The sequence below is a fragment of the Capricornis sumatraensis genome, chromosome X (genome assembly GCF_032405125.1).
Source record: "Capricornis sumatraensis isolate serow.1 chromosome X, serow.2, whole genome shotgun sequence".
Classification (NCBI taxonomy): domain Eukaryota; kingdom Metazoa; phylum Chordata; class Mammalia; order Artiodactyla; family Bovidae; genus Capricornis; species Capricornis sumatraensis.
The window spans coordinates 13,305,726-13,323,916 of NC_091092.1; the positions used below are offsets into that span (position 1 = coordinate 13,305,726).

General features: G+C 41.1%; 1 protein-coding gene across 4 annotated transcripts; it reads right to left on the reverse strand.

Moving 5' to 3' along the window:
• Positions 1-1,748: 1,748 nt before the first annotated feature.
• Positions 1,749-10,477, reverse strand: TCEAL8 (transcription elongation factor A like 8). Of its 4 annotated transcripts, XM_068962130.1 has the most exons (4): positions 10,460-10,477; positions 3,814-3,908; positions 3,346-3,417; positions 1,749-2,710 (listed from the first exon to the last, which is right to left on the reverse strand). In XM_068962130.1, the coding sequence occupies exon 4, from the start codon at positions 2,669-2,671 to the stop codon at positions 2,318-2,320; it is 354 nt and encodes a 117-aa protein (XP_068818231.1). In that variant the 5' UTR covers positions 2,672-2,710; positions 3,346-3,417; positions 3,814-3,908; positions 10,460-10,477; the 3' UTR covers positions 1,749-2,317. The 4 variants fall into 4 exon arrangements, with proteins under 4 accessions (XP_068818231.1, XP_068818233.1, XP_068818230.1 ...); XM_068962132.1 differs by lacking the exon at positions 10,460-10,477 and having other exon boundaries at positions 3,334-3,417; positions 3,814-4,164; XM_068962129.1 differs by lacking the exon at positions 10,460-10,477 and having other exon boundaries at positions 3,814-4,158.
• Positions 10,478-18,191: the final 7,714 nt, after the last annotated feature.

Here is an 18,191-nt window from a genome sequence, read left to right on the forward strand (position 1 = left end):
AGTGCCACTCCTCAGTGCCAGGGGGCTGGATTCAACCAGTCTTATAATGCTGGCAAGTGAGTTCCTGCCAGAATCCAGCTTGACCAACAAGTTGTTAACTGAAACTTCCACAGCCCACCTCCAGATAGTGAGTCTTAGGTGGGGCCCAGAAATCAGTATTTTAAAGATGCTCCCCAGGTGATTCTGATCCAGGTAATTATGCAAGGCTTTGATAAAACATTTGAAGTGCAATCCATTCCATGAACTGTTTCTTCCTGGAATTGCTTATCATAATACTAGAACGATAAAAGAACTTGGGGAAGATTATTGAGTCAATGACAGAATTTGCACAAACCTAGTGGCTCAGCAGTAAATAATCCACCTGCAATGCAGGAGATGCTGGTTCAATCCCTGGGTTGGGAAGATCCCCTGAAGGAAATGGCAATCCACTCCAATATTCTTGCCTGAAAAAATTGCATGGACAGAGGAGCCTGGTGGGCTACAGTCCATGGGGTTGCAAAACAGCTGGACACAATTTAGTGACTAAACAACAACTGGCTCCTTAGCAAAAATCAATCAGAAAATCAATTAAATAAAAGATCAATTAAATATTGAAACATGATGTATCACAAGTATGTGTGGATATCAGAAGGAAAAGATAAGTCTTTATTCTGTAGGGAAAATATAATTTCTAATATTTATATAGTAGCCATTCTACTTTAAGTGTATTTATAAAGTTTTTACCTTTCAAGTTTTTTTTTCCCCCACATTATCGATTGGGGATGGGATGAAGGGAACTGTTCCCTTAGATCTGTTTCCTGTATTACTTTTTGCAATTTACACATATTCTGAGTCTTCTGAACCAGTAGGACAGGCCTGCCAGGAGCCTTCAGGGAGAGATCATCCCACAAAAGACAAAACTTCAGTTTTTTAGACTTAAAGCAGAAACTCTGACTGCAGAGTGGCATCTTTTACTCAAATTTGAACTCTAGTCCAATTCCCAAAACGGACTCATGATGTCTGACTCCTAGGGATGAGGTATCCTGTGGTTGAAATTGGATGGGACTATTGCTAAGAATTCTGCATCACACTGTGGCCCATGCAATCCTGGAACAGCCCCCCAGTGGTTGTTGTTTTTTAGTTGCTAAGTCATGTCTGATTCTTTGCGACCCCCTGGGCTATAACCCCCCAGGCTCCTCTGTCCATAGGATTTTTCAGGCAAGAATACTAGAGTGGGTTGCCATTTCCTTCTCCAGGGGATCTTCCTGACCCAGGGATCGAACCTGTGTCTCCTGCATTGGAGGCGGATTCTTTACCACTCAGGCCACCTGGGAAGTCCTCCCACTGTGTTAAGCATCGTTATAAAGCAGAGAGAGATTTAGAAGACAAGAGTAGGGATTCAACCCACTGGGGACACCAGGAAACTCAGTGGGGTTTTGGCACTGGAGGACTCCAGTGCCCAGCAGGCATGGCAGGACCCAGGGAAACCAGGGATGGAGCTCAACAGCAGAGGCCTGGCATGGAAGACCCCACCTCCCTGCCTATTGGACTTGTTCCTGAGCACAGGTTGAGTCACACTAGGACCCTCCCTCAAAACTGATGTTCTACAGTGGGTTGGGGTTCTATATGCCTAGGTGGGAACAAGAGCCCACCAAGTACAGCTCAGTCACCTCATTTCTTCCCCACAGCAGCCCTGTGAGATAAGTGTTTTCCCATGAAAAGATCAAGTCTTAAGCAAGTGTATCTGTAATAATTGCCAGTTTTATTCCTCTGGCTAAGAGATCCAGAGGTATTTCGAGGTTTACATTTTTTTAATAGTTCTTTTATCAAGAGTTTAAGTGCCCCCATTGCCCTTATAAGCTGGTTGCAAATTATTTGATTGACTCTTAATTAATAAAAAAACTTTAATTCTCTTTGTGTGTGTGATGTGTTCATTAAAAAATACATATAAGCAAAAAAAAAAAAACAGCACACAGAAACAAGCACAGTTAGATTTCTGATATATGCATGTATGTATACACACGCGCGCACACACACAATTTGAGACTTTCTCCTACATATGTGAGCTGGTACTAAATATGCTGCTTTGTAACCTGTTATGTTTTACTTTACAATATGAAATGAACATATTTTCATGCATATGTGCGAAATTTCCCAATCGAAAAATAGACCTAGAGAATGTGTCAAAATACAAAATGCAGATGCTGAAAACAAGGAAACTATACCTAAAACAAAACTCCACCAGATGATTAAAAATAAAGCAAAAGTCACAGATACATCAGGAAATGCTAACAGAAAGCTGGGGCAAGATTTTAATATCAGAAAAAAAAAAAAGAATTCAAGGCCTAAAGCACACGGGATAAGGACGGCTGCGTGAATGTCTTTGCTTCCAATGCATCATCACAAACTTGTTCCTTACTCTTCTTATCTCTTCCCTAAGCCTTTCCAACTCATCTGCTCCTCTTATCATTTCTTCAGGGTCCAAATGCCTAACGGGAGTGTCCTCTTTATATCCCTGACCAGGCTGAGTCAGCCCTCCTCTAAGGTTTCCTTCTGCTTCCTGGCTTACACCTTCTTCAGAAGGTTGAGGATTTCCTTCTGCCTCCTGTGGTACAGCTTCCAAAGGGCGGTCTTCCTCAGCCTTTGGCATGTTCTGTGGTTTTCTTTCATTTTCTCCACAAGACTTTTGCATGTTGAGTATTTTTCGATTTCCTTTTTGAATAAATTAACCCTGGAAAACAAGGGAACAGAACAACTAGATGCCAGGCAAATGAACCAGCAGCTAGAGTATGGGTTTCCATAGAGACTGGCTTCTTCTCATTTAGGTCTCTTAACTGTCAAAGTTTTCCAACTAGAAAAGGCTAGATCCTCAGGCTCCGAACTCCCCTGGCTCCGCCCCTCTCTCCCCCTCCTCACCCTCCCCCTCCCGCTCCAGCTCCATCTTCTCTCCTCGCGCTCCAGCCCACCATTTCCCAGCAGGCCCTGCTACAGGCCTCTCCTAGCACCGAAACAGGAGCAGGGAGCAGCGAGAAGCGCGGAAGCAATTAACCCCTCCCTCGCCTCCGATCTCCAACACTCCCGCCCTTTTAGGCTTTCCCAAGCCATTCCAACCTCCTACCTCTCACCTGAGACCGGCTGGTCCAGTCTCTGGCCTCCCCTCCGCCTTCCACGTCTCTCCAGTCTCCCCCTTCCCCCGCCCCATTTCCGCTGCAGGCTCTGCACAGGCCTCTGGCGCTTCATCCGGATGGGGAGAGGCTGCAGTGACCCCGGGATGGGCTTCGGTGTCATCCGCACTCACCCCCCACCCCCACCCCCACCCCCACCCCCACCCCCAGGAACAGGAGGCAACTGCACCTTTGCACTGACCTGCAGGGATCCAGGGAATTTTCCTCCCTCTTCCCTCAGTCGATTTGGGTCGCTCCCCAAAGACCAAGAGTCCTGCAGACCGACAAGACTGCTCGGTGAGGAGGTCAGTACCTGAATCACGGGTCCCTTTAACGATTCTAGGCCTTGTTCGTCTGAAAGTTTCCCCACGTCCTCATCCTCGCGATCCTTTTAAGGCAACCCCGCCCTCCCTCCCCGGTGCCCACCGGTTCCCTTCAGGCAGAGAGTGAGCGACTCAAGTTGTTCCTAAATTGTTTCTGTGTCTCTCTTGGGATCCTCAATTAGCTACCCTTCTCCTTCTCCACCCCCAAACTGCCCAAAATTCCCCGCACAAAAATGGAAGTTTAGCGGAACCGTGGTGTTAGGAAAGTAGTACTGGCTACGCACGGTTTCTGCTATCTGACTTCTAGACCCCAGCGTCCCGAAGGCAGCGCCCGGCTTTATACTGACCTGAAAGGATCCCGGGCACTTTTCTTCTCCAGCTATAGGGAGCTGCTCCTGGGAAACAGGCCCTGGACTATAAGGACTTCTGCACACGTCGACTCCTGGTCACGTGAGGGCCGCGTCATCAATGAGCTCGAGTCCTCGGTTACTCCTCCCATTTAACACTGCAGCCCGCCCCCTGCGTTCCCTCCATTTGATACTGTCAATCTTTTCTTTCATATTTGCCAATCAGAGACAATAAAACTGGTATCTTCTTCCTGCAGTTTGTATTCGTCTTTCTCGGGTTACCAGGGAGAATCAGCCTCTCGGGGTGAATAGACAATTTCTCCTTCTTTGGGGAATCATCTCTTTCTCCTGCTTCCAATTTCACCTCCTCTCTTCCCCCCAATATCCTACAGTCCACCATTTCCCTTGGAGTCCTGTCTAGCATTAAAATGGGCGAAGGTGGTAGATCGGGGCAAGAGGGCGGCTAGAAAAGAATCTGGCAGTGAGAGTGTGGGGTTTTTTTTACTAGTTCTCTTAAATAGTTTTCTGCTTTAATGTTTTAAACAATAAGCTTACTCTTTAAAAATGATGTTTAAAAAAGAAATGCCACATAAGCAATATTTGACACAATATGGAAGACAAATTAGTTACATCAATTTTTAAGACTTTGGAAAAGTTTTCTGATAGCTGCAAATGAAATGACAGTTTTCACAACATATTGATGTGTTAGAAAATGTTTTTTTAAATCTTATTAAAACAGCGCCTTTTAAAACTGACGCCAAATTAACCGGTGGGAAGAGGCCCAGTTTTCTCTTGTTAGCAGCTTTATGTAAGTAATCCACTAGTTTTTCTCTTTCTGGTTAAACTCATGTTGTAAAGTGTTAGATGTCTGACCGTTTGTGAGGACTGTTGCATGGCTTCTGGTTGTTTTAAGTGGAGGCTTCAGGCTTCCTCTTCTTATGGCCTCTGTAGAATCCAGTGTTTTGCTAATCAGATTAATCTATAGAAAACCCTCCTTTCCATGGAGTCTACTTTAATTTGAAACTCAAAAAAAAATGTGTTGGAAAATAACTCTCACACACTCTTGGAGTACAGAAAGGAGAGAGTTCCTGGTGAGTTCTGACAGTTTGGTGTGAGGCTTTGTGGAATTTTCATTGATGCAGGCTGCTCTTGAGGTATTCTGGTATCAGTTTGTTCCATGGAAAGCAGAGAGAACATCATTGCTGTAAAAATATTGGTTAAAAGAGGAAACTGATATTCTTGCAACCCAGCGTCCACTGGTACTTGGAGGTATGTTGGTACCAGGAATGGCAGTCTGGCCAGTGGAGCCTGCTGGAGGGTCAGGGAAAGAGGCAAAGAGGGGTCTCTTATCTAGGGTGGTCATGGTGGGATGTGGTAGCCAAAGACAGAGCCCACCACAGAGAAAGCAGGGTTGGAAGAAGTATTTTTGTTGTTTTTATGTTTCACAATTTATATATTTAAGCTTGATTATTTATTCCACAGTTGAGGGATACATTTCCTAGTATTCAAGGGAGAGTATTTAATATAAATATAGCTATTGAATTATAAAGAGGTAACCATTACCACAAAATATTTCCCTTATATTTAATGGGGGAAATTTATATTTTAAAAAATTATCCTATAGTGAAATTAACATTGTTTAGGGTGTATAGTTCTATGAAATTTAAGAAATGTATATATTTGTGGAAGTACCACCATAGTCAGGATACAGTTCATTCACCCCCGAAAAAAAACCTAGTGCAGTTATACTTTACCCGCTTCCATGAACTTTGGCAACCTCTCATCTATCATTTTCTCTTTTTCAGAATGTTATATAAATGAAATCTATAATACGTCACATTTAGAGACAGGCTTCATTCACTCAGCATAATGCCCTAGAGATTCATCATTTAAGCTGTTTCATGTACTATAACCCATTTTTTCTTTTTACTGAGTAGTATTTTGTATAAATATGTTCCAGTTTATTTGTCCATTTACCCTCAGTAGGACATTTTTGTTCTTCCCAGTTTTGAGTAATAATGAAAAGAGCTGCTGTAAACATTTGTGTACAGGGTTAGGCCGTGATTGCTTCAAACCAGACTGTTAGGGTAACCTTTTCTCTGACCTGTCTACCTTCATACCTCCTTATCCCCTCTCAATTTACTTTGCACATTTCTGTCAAATTAAATTCACTCTTCCTTATTTTCAACGTGTCATTCTCCTGCTCAAAGGCTCTGGATGGCAACCCATCTGTGAAGTATATCCTGCTTTTCTCATCCTGACCTTCACTGTTATCAGAATTGAGCCACACTTGTCATCTACTTTTCTGCCCCATCCAAAAGGAACTCTCATTCACTGTGCCCAAGTGTGCTTTCTTCTCTCTCTTTGTCCTTGCACCCCATTTTCTTCCTCCTGATTGCACTCCTCTTCCTCCTAGATCCTGGTCCTGCTCATTCTTAGGGACCTAGCTCCATCACCGAGCCTCTAAAAAGCTTCCCCAGCTCTAAGTGAGCTCTCACTCCCCTGTCAATGCTGCACATAGGGTCTGAACCCCTCATATTACCCTCAGCAAAGGTTGCCTTATACCTTTCCCCTTTCCTGTGTATTAGTGTGTATGTTGGGTGGGGTTATCGAACCAGGCAAATATTCAGATGTGGGTTGCTAATGGGGAGTAGGGGCAGGCTCCAGCTCTCAAGCTGCTTGAGTGGCTATTGGGATTTTAAACAGTGCATCTCCCAGAAATTTCAGAGATTCAGAAGGAGCTGTATGCCAATTGGCTCACAGACGAACCTTCCCTGCTTGCCCAAAACTGGAGCAGAAATTTCACTGTCTCCTCCTCTGTTTATTCTGCTTATGGGTAGTCAGAACAACACTAACGCCATTTTTATGGAGCTACTGACAGAGGATATTGCCCTGTTTTCCTAAATAGTCATAAGAGAGATCAGTCAGCTCACTGGTGCACACCTGACCAAGAGCCAGATGGTACATGCCTACACCTTTGTCTTTGTCCCTGAGCAATTTCAGTACATCAGTAGAGCACTCAGCTACTTTTATTTTTTTTTATTAATTTATTTTAATTGGAAGGTAATTACAATATTGTGGTGGGTTTTGCCATACTTTGACACGAATCAGCCACAGGTGTACATGTGTCCCGCCCCCCCCCCTGTCCTGAACCCCCCTCCCACCTCCCTCCCCATCCCATCCCTCTGGGTTGTCCCACTGCACCAGCTTTGAGTGCCCTGCGTCCAAAAATCTATTCTTTACATCTGTGTCTCTTTTGCTGTCTTGGCATATAGGGTCGTCGTTACCATCTTCCTAAATTCCATCAGTTCAGTCGCTCAGTCGTGTCCGACTCTGTGTGACCCCATGAATCGCAGTACGCCAGGCCTCACTGTCTATCACCAACTCTCGGAGTTCACTCAAACTCACATCCGTTGAGTCGGTGATGCCATCCAGCCATCTCATCCTCTGGCATCCCCTTCTCCTCCTGCCCCCAATCCCTCCCAGCATCAGAGTCTTTTCCAGTGAGTCAGCTCTTCACATGAGGTGGCCAAAGTACTGGAGTCTCAGCTTTAGCATCATTCCTTCCAAAGAAATCCCAGGGCTGATCTCCTTCAGAATGGACTGGTTGGATCTCCTTGCAGTCCAAGGGACTCGCAAGAATCTTCTCCAACACCACAGTTCAAAAGCATCAATTCTTTGGCGCTCAGCTTTCTTCACAGTCCAACTCTCACATCCATACATGACTACTGGAAAAACCATAGCCTTGACTAGATGGACCTTTGTTGGCAAAGTAATGTCTCTGCTTTTGAATATGCTATCTAGGTTGGTCATAACCTTCCTTCCAAGGAGTAAGCGTCTTTTAATTTCATGGCTGCAATCACCATCTGCCGTGCTTTTGGAGCCCCCAAAATAAAGTCTGACACTGTTGCCACTGTTTCCCCATCTATTTCCCATGAAGTGATGGGACCAGATGCCATGATCTTCATTTTCTGAATGTTGAGCTTTAAGCCAACTTTTTTGCTCTCCTCTTTCACTTTCATCAAGAGGCTTTTTAGTTCCTCTTCGCCTTCTGCCATAAGGGTGGTGTCATCTGCATATCTGAGGTTATTGCTATTTCTCCCGGCAATCTTGATTCCACCTTGTGTTTCTTCCAGCCCAGCGTTTCTCATGATGTACTCTGCATATAAGTTAAATAAGCAGGGTGACAATATACAGCCTTGACGTACTCCTTTTCCTATTTGGAACCAGTCTGTTCTTCCATGTCCAGTTCTAACTGTTGCTTCCTGACCTATAGATGCATTAATATACTGTATTGGTGTTTTTCTTTCTGACTTACTTCACTGTGTATAATAGGGTCCAGATTCATCCACCTCATTAGAACTGACTCAAATGTGTTCTTTTTTATAGCTGAGTAATATTCCATTGTGTATATTACCACAACTTTCTTACCCGTTCGTCTGCCAATAGATATCCAGGTTGCTTCCATTTCCTAGCTATTGTAAACAGTGCTGTGATAAACATGGGGTATACGTGTCTCTTTCAATTCTGGTTTCCTCAGTGTGTATGCCCAGCAGTGCAATTGCTGGGTCATATGACAGTTCTATTTCCAGTTTTTTAAGGAATCTGCACACTGTTCTCCATAGTGGCTGTACTACTTTGCAGCCCAACAACAGTGTAAGAGGGTTCCCTGTTCTCCGTACCCTCTCCAGCATTTGTTGTTTGTAGACTTTTTGATAGCAGCCATTCTGACCAGCGTGAGATGGTACCTGCTTGTGGTTTTGATTTTAATTTCTCTGATAATGAGTGATATTGAGCATCTTTTCATGTGTTTGTTAGCCATCTGTATGTCTTCTTTGGAGAAATGTCTGTTTAGTTCTTTGGCTCATTTTTTGATTGGGTCATTTATTTTTCTGGAATTGAGCTGCATGAGCTGCTTGCATATTTTGGAGATAATTCTTTGTCAGTTGCTTCATTTGCTATTATTTTCTCCCATTGTGAAGGCTGCCTTTTCACCTTGCTTATAGGCTCCTTCATTGTGCAAAAGTTTTTAGTTTAATTAGGTCCCATTTGTTTATTTTTGCTTTTATTTCCATTACTCTGAGAGGTGGGTCATAGCAGATCCTGCTGTAATTTATGTCGGAGAGTGTTTTGCCTATGTTCTCCTCTAGGAGTTTTATAGTTTCTGGTCTTTAATCCATTTTGAGTTTATTTTTGTGTATGGTGTTAGAAAGTGTTCTAGTTTCATTCTTTTACAGGTGGTTGACCAGTTTCCCCAGCATCACTTGTTAAAGAGATTGTCTTTTCTCTATTGTATATTTTTGCTTCAGCTACTTTTAAATTAAGTTAATCACAGTAGCTTTTCAATGTAAGATTTTTGGAAACAAGAGCATTATAGTCAATTAAGAACTATTTTTAAAAAGGAAAGAAGAGGAGGTACACATTGATTTAAATAATGAAGACGTGACTTCTGGAGAGTAGACACCCTGCCCCTCTGACCCAATCAATATTTTGTTTTTGTGCACCAAGAGAGCCCTAGGGATAGCTCCAAAGTCCACAGCCTTTCAAGTGGTGTGAGGGGAGGAGAAAGAAGCTCTTAAACAGGCCTATGACATCTAGAATATTGTTTTCTATGCTCCCTTTAGAAGTTATTTTCTGAAGCTCTGAATTCAACAACTCCTGCATATTTCTTATTGTTCTTTCGAAGCTTATCCCACAGAAGAGCTTGAGATGGCTGTTTCTCTCCCTCGTTTCTCTGGTACGCTGTCTGTGGCTTGAAAACATCCCTCCCGACATGGCTGAATCTGCTGCAGATCCAAAGGTTTGGCTTCAGAGCATGGACTGAAGCAGCTGCCATCTGAGATGATAAACCCTCTGGAATGGAAGTAGACCTAGCACATTTCACCACTTTGCTCAGCTGAGCATGAATCCACTCATGTTCTGATGTGAGTGGTGCACACAGTGCTCAAGCAGACTTCTACTTAGATTGTATGTCTCTGCTTCAGAAGTGAGTGAAAGTGAAGTCACTCAGTCGTGTCCGACTCTTTGCGACCCCATGGACTGCAGCCTATCAGGCTCCTCTGTCCATGAGATTCTCCAGGCAAGAATACTGGAGTGGATTGCCTTTTCCTTCTCCAGGGGATTTTCCCAACCCAGGGATTGAACCCAGGTCTCCCACATTGCAGGCAGACGCTTTAACCTCTGAGCCATGAGGGAAGCCCTGCTTCAGAAAGTAAACTCAAAACAACAACAACAACAAAAACCCAGAAAGTAAAGTCATCTACCATCCCTCCTGTCACTGTGTTCTTCACTTTTGGGAATTTGGCATGCATAAGTTTCACAAGGTCCAAAAACTCTCCAAAATAGACATTTGCTACATCCAAGCAAATGAACATAATTTGAAGTGCAACTTTCATCTCTTCCAGATAATTCTGCCCTCTTTTCTGAACTCTCAGCTAAATGCTGCACACATTGTAGCTTAGTGTAGTCCAGAGTTTCTAGTTATCAAGGGCATAATGTTGATGAGTTACTGTGAACCTGAAATGCTGTACCATAGCCACTGCCATTTCATATGTCCCCATGGTCTCTGTGTTGGCCACAGTCCTAGGAATCCTTGAGTTGGTCTGCTTAGACTTTCCTACTACGTGACAGAATGCTCAAGACTCACCTCAGCTGGATTCTTGAGATTGCTTTGCGTAAGCTGTGAGGTTCATGTCTACGTGGAGCATGTTGCTGGGTTGCAGGGAGGCACATGTCAGCTGTACTACAGCTTAGACCAGGCAACTTTTTCCTGTGGCAAAAAACAGAGTTGTTGGGGAGACAGTGCTATTGCTGCTCTCCGGGTGCTTTTAAAAATTAAGTTTATAGTGGAAAGAAAGTCTTTTTGCTGACCTCTTGATTCTGCCTTAGTTGCCTGTGCTACCTTATCCTTGAGGCATTCTATTTACCTATCCTAAGGCTTTCCCCCTGGTTTTTTGACTTTCTACTTTGAATCCCTTATTTATCTGTAAGTCCATTAGAACAAAAAACCTTATCTGGTTCAACTTTGTAACCATTCCAGTGATGAAAGTTCAAGGTGACAGAAATGATTTAAACTTTCACTCAGAAGAGAATGGTTAAATAAATTATCCATACTGTGGAAGTTGTGTAGAAATTAAAAGTAATGAAATATTGCACATGCAGTAACAGCAGATGATATTGAAGTCATATTTTTGAGTGTATAAAGTGGCAGAACAGTATTTAGAGAGTACTCTTCCACACACAAACACATAGTGCATATATATATATATATGCATGCAATGAATTTATTAAGTAGTTCTAATTTTCTGGTATAATCATGGAATAATTTTATTTTTTCCAGTAATTGCTGTCAGCTGTGGTCTGTCAAATCTTCCCTTTCTCACTGAATAGTGAATTTGTTCAATTATGTTTCAGTTTGTTTTCTCAACTATTCAATCACTTTCATTCATTAAGAGAGTTTTGTTTTGGGTTCTTGAAACTCAGTCTGGTTTATTTTTTAAACTTTTTGTGTTGAAATAATTTTAGTTCTAAAGAAGTATTTGAAAGGTAGTACAAAGCATTTCTGTAAACACTTCATCCTGCTTTGCCTAATAATTGTTGTACATTTATAAAAAAACAAATGAACATTTGTGTACTACTATTAACTAAATTACAGAATTATTCCGATTTCTCCAGGTTTTTCACTACTATCCTTTTCTTGTCCCAGGATTCAATCCTGGACACAATGTTGCATTTGGTTAATATGTCTCTTTATTCTATGAGAGTTTCTCAGTCTTTCCTTGTTTATCATAACCTTGACGCTTCTAAAGAGTGAGGTATTCTGTAAAATGGTCCTCAATTTGGATTTGTCTTATGTTTTCTTGTAATTACAGTGGCTGTTATTAATCTGGGGAAAGTGTCCTTTTTTATCACAATGTCAGGGTTACATGACATCAGCATGACTGATCACTGGTGAGGTTAACTTTGATCGTTTGATTAAGATGACTGCTGGGTTTCTCCACTTGTAAAATTACTGTTTTTCTCTTTTCGTATTCTGTTTGTTTAGAAGCAAGTTACTAAGTCTAGCCCATATTAGAGAGGAAGGGAATTAAACTCTACCTCCTGGAGGGAGGAACATCAAAGAATTTGTGGATATGTCTGAAAACAACCACAGTAATTGATAAATATATGGGGTCAGATAACTTGAGACTGCAAACATTCTGTGGATTTGTAAAAATTATTACTGTGATGTTCTGAGGGTAACTTTTCATATCCCTCATTTCCTTCTATATTTAATATTTGAAATTATTATGTAAGAAAGATACCCCCCATTTATTTAGTCATACAATTATTCGTTCCTATCAGTGTGACACATGGATTTTTAAGTCTTCAGGGTTATGACACAATACAATCATTTGGGGTTTTTTTCCCCAAATTTTCTAGCCTTGGCAATTGGGAGCTCTTTCAGGTTGGCATAGCTTTATCCTTTTTCTGCTTCCTTGCTTTCTGGTACTATGAAATCTTCCAGATTCATCTGGTTTTATCCTTTTCCCAGCCCAATAATCAGCCATCTCTCTCAGGAGTCTTGGTTAATTTTATTGGATAATCATATTTAGTAATTAAGATCTGAGTGCAGGGTATTCTGGTTGCTACTTGGGTGTCATTGCTTCTCAAATTTCTCAGCTGATAGAGCAAGGAGATGCATATCAAACTGTATATATACAATCTCTACATTTATTTATCATGTATATCTATAGCTATTTGTATCTCTATAGATACAAATGATATAAAGACACACACAAGTTCATACTAATACATGTGACTGTAATCCAGTACCACACATATCCATTTAGCTTTCTCTCCTCTTATTTTTTATTTTTAATTTCTATCTCTGACAGTGAGAAACCTGGTTCTCCTTTATGCATAATTTATTTACTTATTTAATTAACTCTAGTATATAGTTCGGAGAAGGCAATGGCACCCTACTCCAGTACCCTTGCCTGGAAGATCCCATGGATGGAGGAGCCTGGTAGGCTGCAGTCCATGGGGTCGCTAAGAGTCGGACACGACTGAGCGACTTCACTTTCACTTTTCACTTTCATGCATTGGAGAAGGAAATGGCAACCCACTCCAGTGTTCTTGCCTGGAGAATCCCAGGGACGGGGAACCTGGTGGGCTGCCGTCTATGGGGCTGCACAGAGTCGGACACGACTGAAGCGACTTAGCAGCAGCAGCAGCAGCAGCAGTATGTGATTAAATTAGTTTCAGAATTTCTATCATGTACCCCTGTGAGAAACAAATTTCCCTACCAGAACATAGCATTTCTGTATAGTTCTTTTTGTCAGCCATAGAAGTTTTGTTGGAGTCCTGGTTACACACTGGATATTGAGAGAAACAACAATCTGATAAAATAGAAAGGATATAAGTAATTCAGCTAGTAACATTGACAAGGACATAGTACACCATGGAGACACAAAGCAGAAAAATTTGGAAACAAAGAGCAAATTAAAAACAATGATTAGTGTAACTAGCTGTAATTCAGTTGATATAAGTGACCAAAGGAACCATAACTGATTTAATGAGCCATCCACAGTACCAGCCCTGTGTACTTAGACATGCATGGCTTAATCTTTGAGACAAGCATATGCTACTGGCAGGATCAGCCAGGTAAACAGAAAAAGATAAATGTTTCAATTCTGTTTACAGTGGTAATAATTTACCAAATTACTGTAAGTCATAATTAGTGTAAGGGAAAGGTTTTCCTTACCCTTGGAAAGACACAGAATTAAGTCAGTAATTTTTCAGACAGAAACCATAAATATTATAAGCATATTCACCAGTTCACACAGTCCTATGTAACTAATCCCTTCTGTTGACAGGTTATAAAGCCATTAGATTTCCCATTCTTCAGTTTCTTATTCAGTTCAGGATTATGGTCTGAATATCAGAGACTTGTATTTATCCCAGAAGTCCTTTTTATAAATCTTGCAGAGGAAGCATTTTTGCAATGGCATCATAGTGAAACTGTAACTCTATAATGACAAAAGACTTAAGGAGGCACATTTAAATCTGATTATAATGCAATTGACAAAATAACTTGGTTACTGCTGGGACATATAACACTTTCAGATAATAGCTAGAAGTATGATTGATAATTTTACCAGGATGTATCAGAGTTTTAGGAGCTCCATATAATCTCTAGAATACCTGTAGCATTTGCCATACAATATAACATAAGAAGACTTACTACTCTTTTGACAACACTTCACATGTAATCTAACATACCAAGTGAAATTAGCTAATTTAGTATCTCTCTCTGGGGTGTTTCAGGGGGCCCTTTGAAGCATCCCAAAGTTAGCTAAAGGTCAAAGGAATTTCCTTATAATTTGACTTGGGAACTTTTGTCAAAAAATACCAAAAAGCTTTTAAATACAACAGGATCATAGGTCACTGTGAAACAATACTTATTTAACTAAAGTCACAAAATGATTAAAAGAAAACAAATATGGGTCACCTGAGGGCACAGAAGCTCATATAATCTGTTATCAAAAAGGAGCACTTCTAACAGAGAGATCAAATTCTAGTCTTGTGTTAACTTACTTATAAAAATCCATTTACTTAGTTAACTTCAATCTAAATTTCATTAATCCTGACCATGCATAAAACTTTCTCAGTAAAATGTAGTTCTATTCCTTATACCTTCCTAACCAAAAACACATACTGAAATATTATTTTCAGTAGCTCTAATTATATATTTAATTTAGAATCCCTGACTCTTGAAAACCTTGATTTCTAGTGAAAACCAAGAGGCAAGTAATAGTTATTAAAATCCAGAGAGACTATTTTAGATGATTTTTAAAACATAATTATTCTTACAGAGTTTACCTAAAAGCTCTTATTTTGTTTATATTTACTTTAAAGTTTCAACATATCAAGTTATTTTTCTTGCTGCAAATTTGTAACAGAGAACAAGATTTCATTTAATTAATATTAAATCTAAATGCAGTTAAAGTATTATACTTAATGTTGGTGACTTTGAAGACAGATCTATATTAATTGGAACAACAAATTTAAATGTAAATGCCAGGTATAGTTTAATATTGAACATTTCCCAGTTCAAGTGAAACAAACTCATTTAGCTTAATTTTTCTTATACTTAGAATTGTTTGGTTTGTAAGCACTTACTTTTCTTTAAGCCAGCTGAACAGAGCTCATCCACAAGTCAACCTTAACAGTGTTATCCAAAGACAGAGACACATGCAAACACAGAAGCAAACAGAGAGACCTCATAGTTCTCATTTCACAATTTCAGCCCTGAGTCAGGTACAGAAATGTAAAACCCATCAGTTTACAAAAGTGGTTGGATTAAAGTTAGGTTTCTGGAAGATGGAACAAATCAAGCTCACTTGTCTGGATGGCCAAATATTTACAGAAACACAGTTGGAATTTCGTTTACCCTTAACAAATCAGTTTCTAAATTACTTTACCATCTTTTCAAATTTTGCATTTTAAAAGTATGGCAAAGATGAGGGTTCCTGAGAAGATCAGATAGGACATTTGCATCTCCATGATTTAGGGAAGTTTCTCCTAGAATAACTTTGTTTCCTCTATGTTTAATACTTACAAGTCTCTTCAAATAAATAGGGAAGATTTTGGGAGTGATATCTATTAGAAAATCAATCAACTTGTTCCCCACTGTCAGTTACCCAGGACACCTGTGGGGAAATTAGAATTGGACACCTCAAGTCCATCCAAGGCCTTAGATGGTGATGCTAAGCCAGGGCCCTATGCTTTGGGGATGAACATAGAAACTTCTGTTTGATTCTCATGGGTAGGGGAAACAGGAGGTGGTGAAAGGAATGAATATGTTGGTGGCACGGCGAGGGGCAGTTGGAAAAACTGCCAGTGCAGCCTGTTCAGCCAGTGGGAAAGCTGGATAGGCTAGAGGGGGTTTTAAGTTTTGAAATAATATGTCTTCACTCTCATTTCCTCTCGCTTCTCCTTGTAGAACAGGTTCTCCCTTGGGTTTCCTTTCAGATTGATATACCATAAGGGGGCAACCCTCTGATTTCTTCTCCTGATGAAATAGCATAAAAATGTTTACCTGTAGATTCTCATCTCCTTTGCCTGCTCGTTTGCAAAACAATTCTAATTGCAAGATCATATAATACTTGGGTGACCCATTCAGGGACCATCACTCTTGATCTTAACATACCTCATATATGTCCCATATTTTTGGGATAGATGAAATATTTCCCATTTTTATAAGTTTGATAATACCAAAACACACAAAAATGCAAATTCCAATACAAAAGTGCCAAACAAATTCTAGCATCAATGCACACAAAACTAAAAACCAATGAACTAGTTCCCAACGAACTGGTTCTAAATCAGATAGAGTCCAACAATAATTTCCCTCTCCCACAAGGTACCCCAATCAAACAAACTGACTTGTCCCATAAAGGAAAAGACCAAATTGAAGGGGGAATATGTTCCCAGTGTGCACACTGGAGCAACTTATTCTACAAAATCAAGTTGGTCAACTCTCAGAAGTTTGTCGGTTCCTTGCTTCAACTGCCCAGTGCCACTTCAGGGAATTTTGAAGGGAAGATCCTCAGGACAAATGGTCCCAGCAGCTGCTAGGGTCTTGCCCCAATATTCCCTGATCAGGGCCAGCTAGCCTCAAGCAGCAAAGCTCCTGGCTGGCTCAGCCGCCCTTGTTCCCAAGTCCAAGCTCGCTCTGCTCACCGCCTCATGACAGACCAATAATTTGGGGAGACAAGGTGTTTAGGCAAGGAATAATGACTTTATTTGGAAAGCAAGCAGATCAAGGTAGGTGATACACATCAAGGTAGGTGATTTGTCTGCTAGTAGCTAGAAAACTTTGAGAAACACTATACATCCAACGTTAGAATTATTTAGCAATGGATTATGGTATAACCCCTCTCACTATGTTCCTTTTGGATTGGCAAGTTTCAGTTGCTAAAGAATGAAATTACATGCTCAAGGCATTGTATTCAATCAGGGACAGAACTGGGTCAAGAATTGAGGTGTTCTGACTCAGTAATTAATGTATTGATTTTTAAAGCTTTTATTATGTGTTATAGGTACCCAAATGAGTAAGATAAAATCTTTATTTTGAAAAGAGCAAGTCTAGTAGGCTAATTATAGTGCCTGAAAAATGCATTAATTAAGATTTTGCAGGGACTTCCCTGGTGGTCCAGTGGTAAAGAATCTGCTTGCCAATGAAGGAGACACAGGTTCAATCCCTGGTCCGGGAAGATCCCAGATACCACAGAGCAACTAAGCCTGTGAGCCACAACTACTGAGCCTGTGCGCCTAGAGCCTGTGCCCTGCAACAAGAGAAGCCACCATAATGAGAAGCTCATGCACCACACTAGAGAGAAGCCCCCACTCTCTGCAACTAGAGAAAGTCTGTGTGCAGCAACAAAGACCCCGTATAGTAAAAAATAAATAAATTCAAAAAGAAAGATTTTGCAAAGCATTTTTTCACATTTCATGTCAGCATTTATAAAACTATAATGTGAGAAGTTGCATCCAACTCTTTATGACCCCGAGGACTATGCAGGCCATGGAATTCCCCAGGCTATCATACGGGAGTGGGTACCATTCCTTTCTCCAGGGGATCTTCCCAACCCAGGGATCAAACCCAGGTCTCCTGTATTGTAAGAGGGTTCTTTACCGACTGAGCCACCAGGGAAGGCCAAGAATACTGGAGTGGGTAGCCTATCTCTTCTCCAGCGGATCTTCCTGACACAGGAATCAAACTGGGGTCCCCTGCACTGCAGGTGGATTCTTTACCAGCTAAGTGAGAATTTGAAGATGTTCAAGCGGGATTTGGAAAAGGCAGAAGAACCAGACATCAAATTGCCAATATCTGTTGGATCATAGAAAAAGCAAGAGAATTCCAGAAAAACATCTATTTCTGCCCCATTGACTATGCTAAAGCCTTTGACTGTGTGGATCACAACAAACTATGGAAAACTCTTCAAGAGATGGGAATACCAGACCACCTGACCTGCCTCTTGAGAAATCTGTATGCAGGTCAGGAAGCAACAGTTAGAACCGGACATGGAACAATGGACTGGTTCCAAATTGAGGAAGGAGTAAGTCAAGGCTATATATTGTCACCCTGCTTATTTAACTTATATGCAGAGTACATCATGAGAAATGCCAGGCTGGATGAAGCACAAGCTGGATTCAAGTTGCTGGGAGAAATATCCATAACCTCAGATATGCAGATGACACCACCCTTATGGCAGAAAGCAAAGAGGAACTAAAGAGCCTCTTGATGAAAGTGAAAGTGGAGAGTGAAAAAGTTGGCTTAAAGCTCAACATTCAGAAAATGAACATCATGGCAACCGGTCCCATCACTTCAT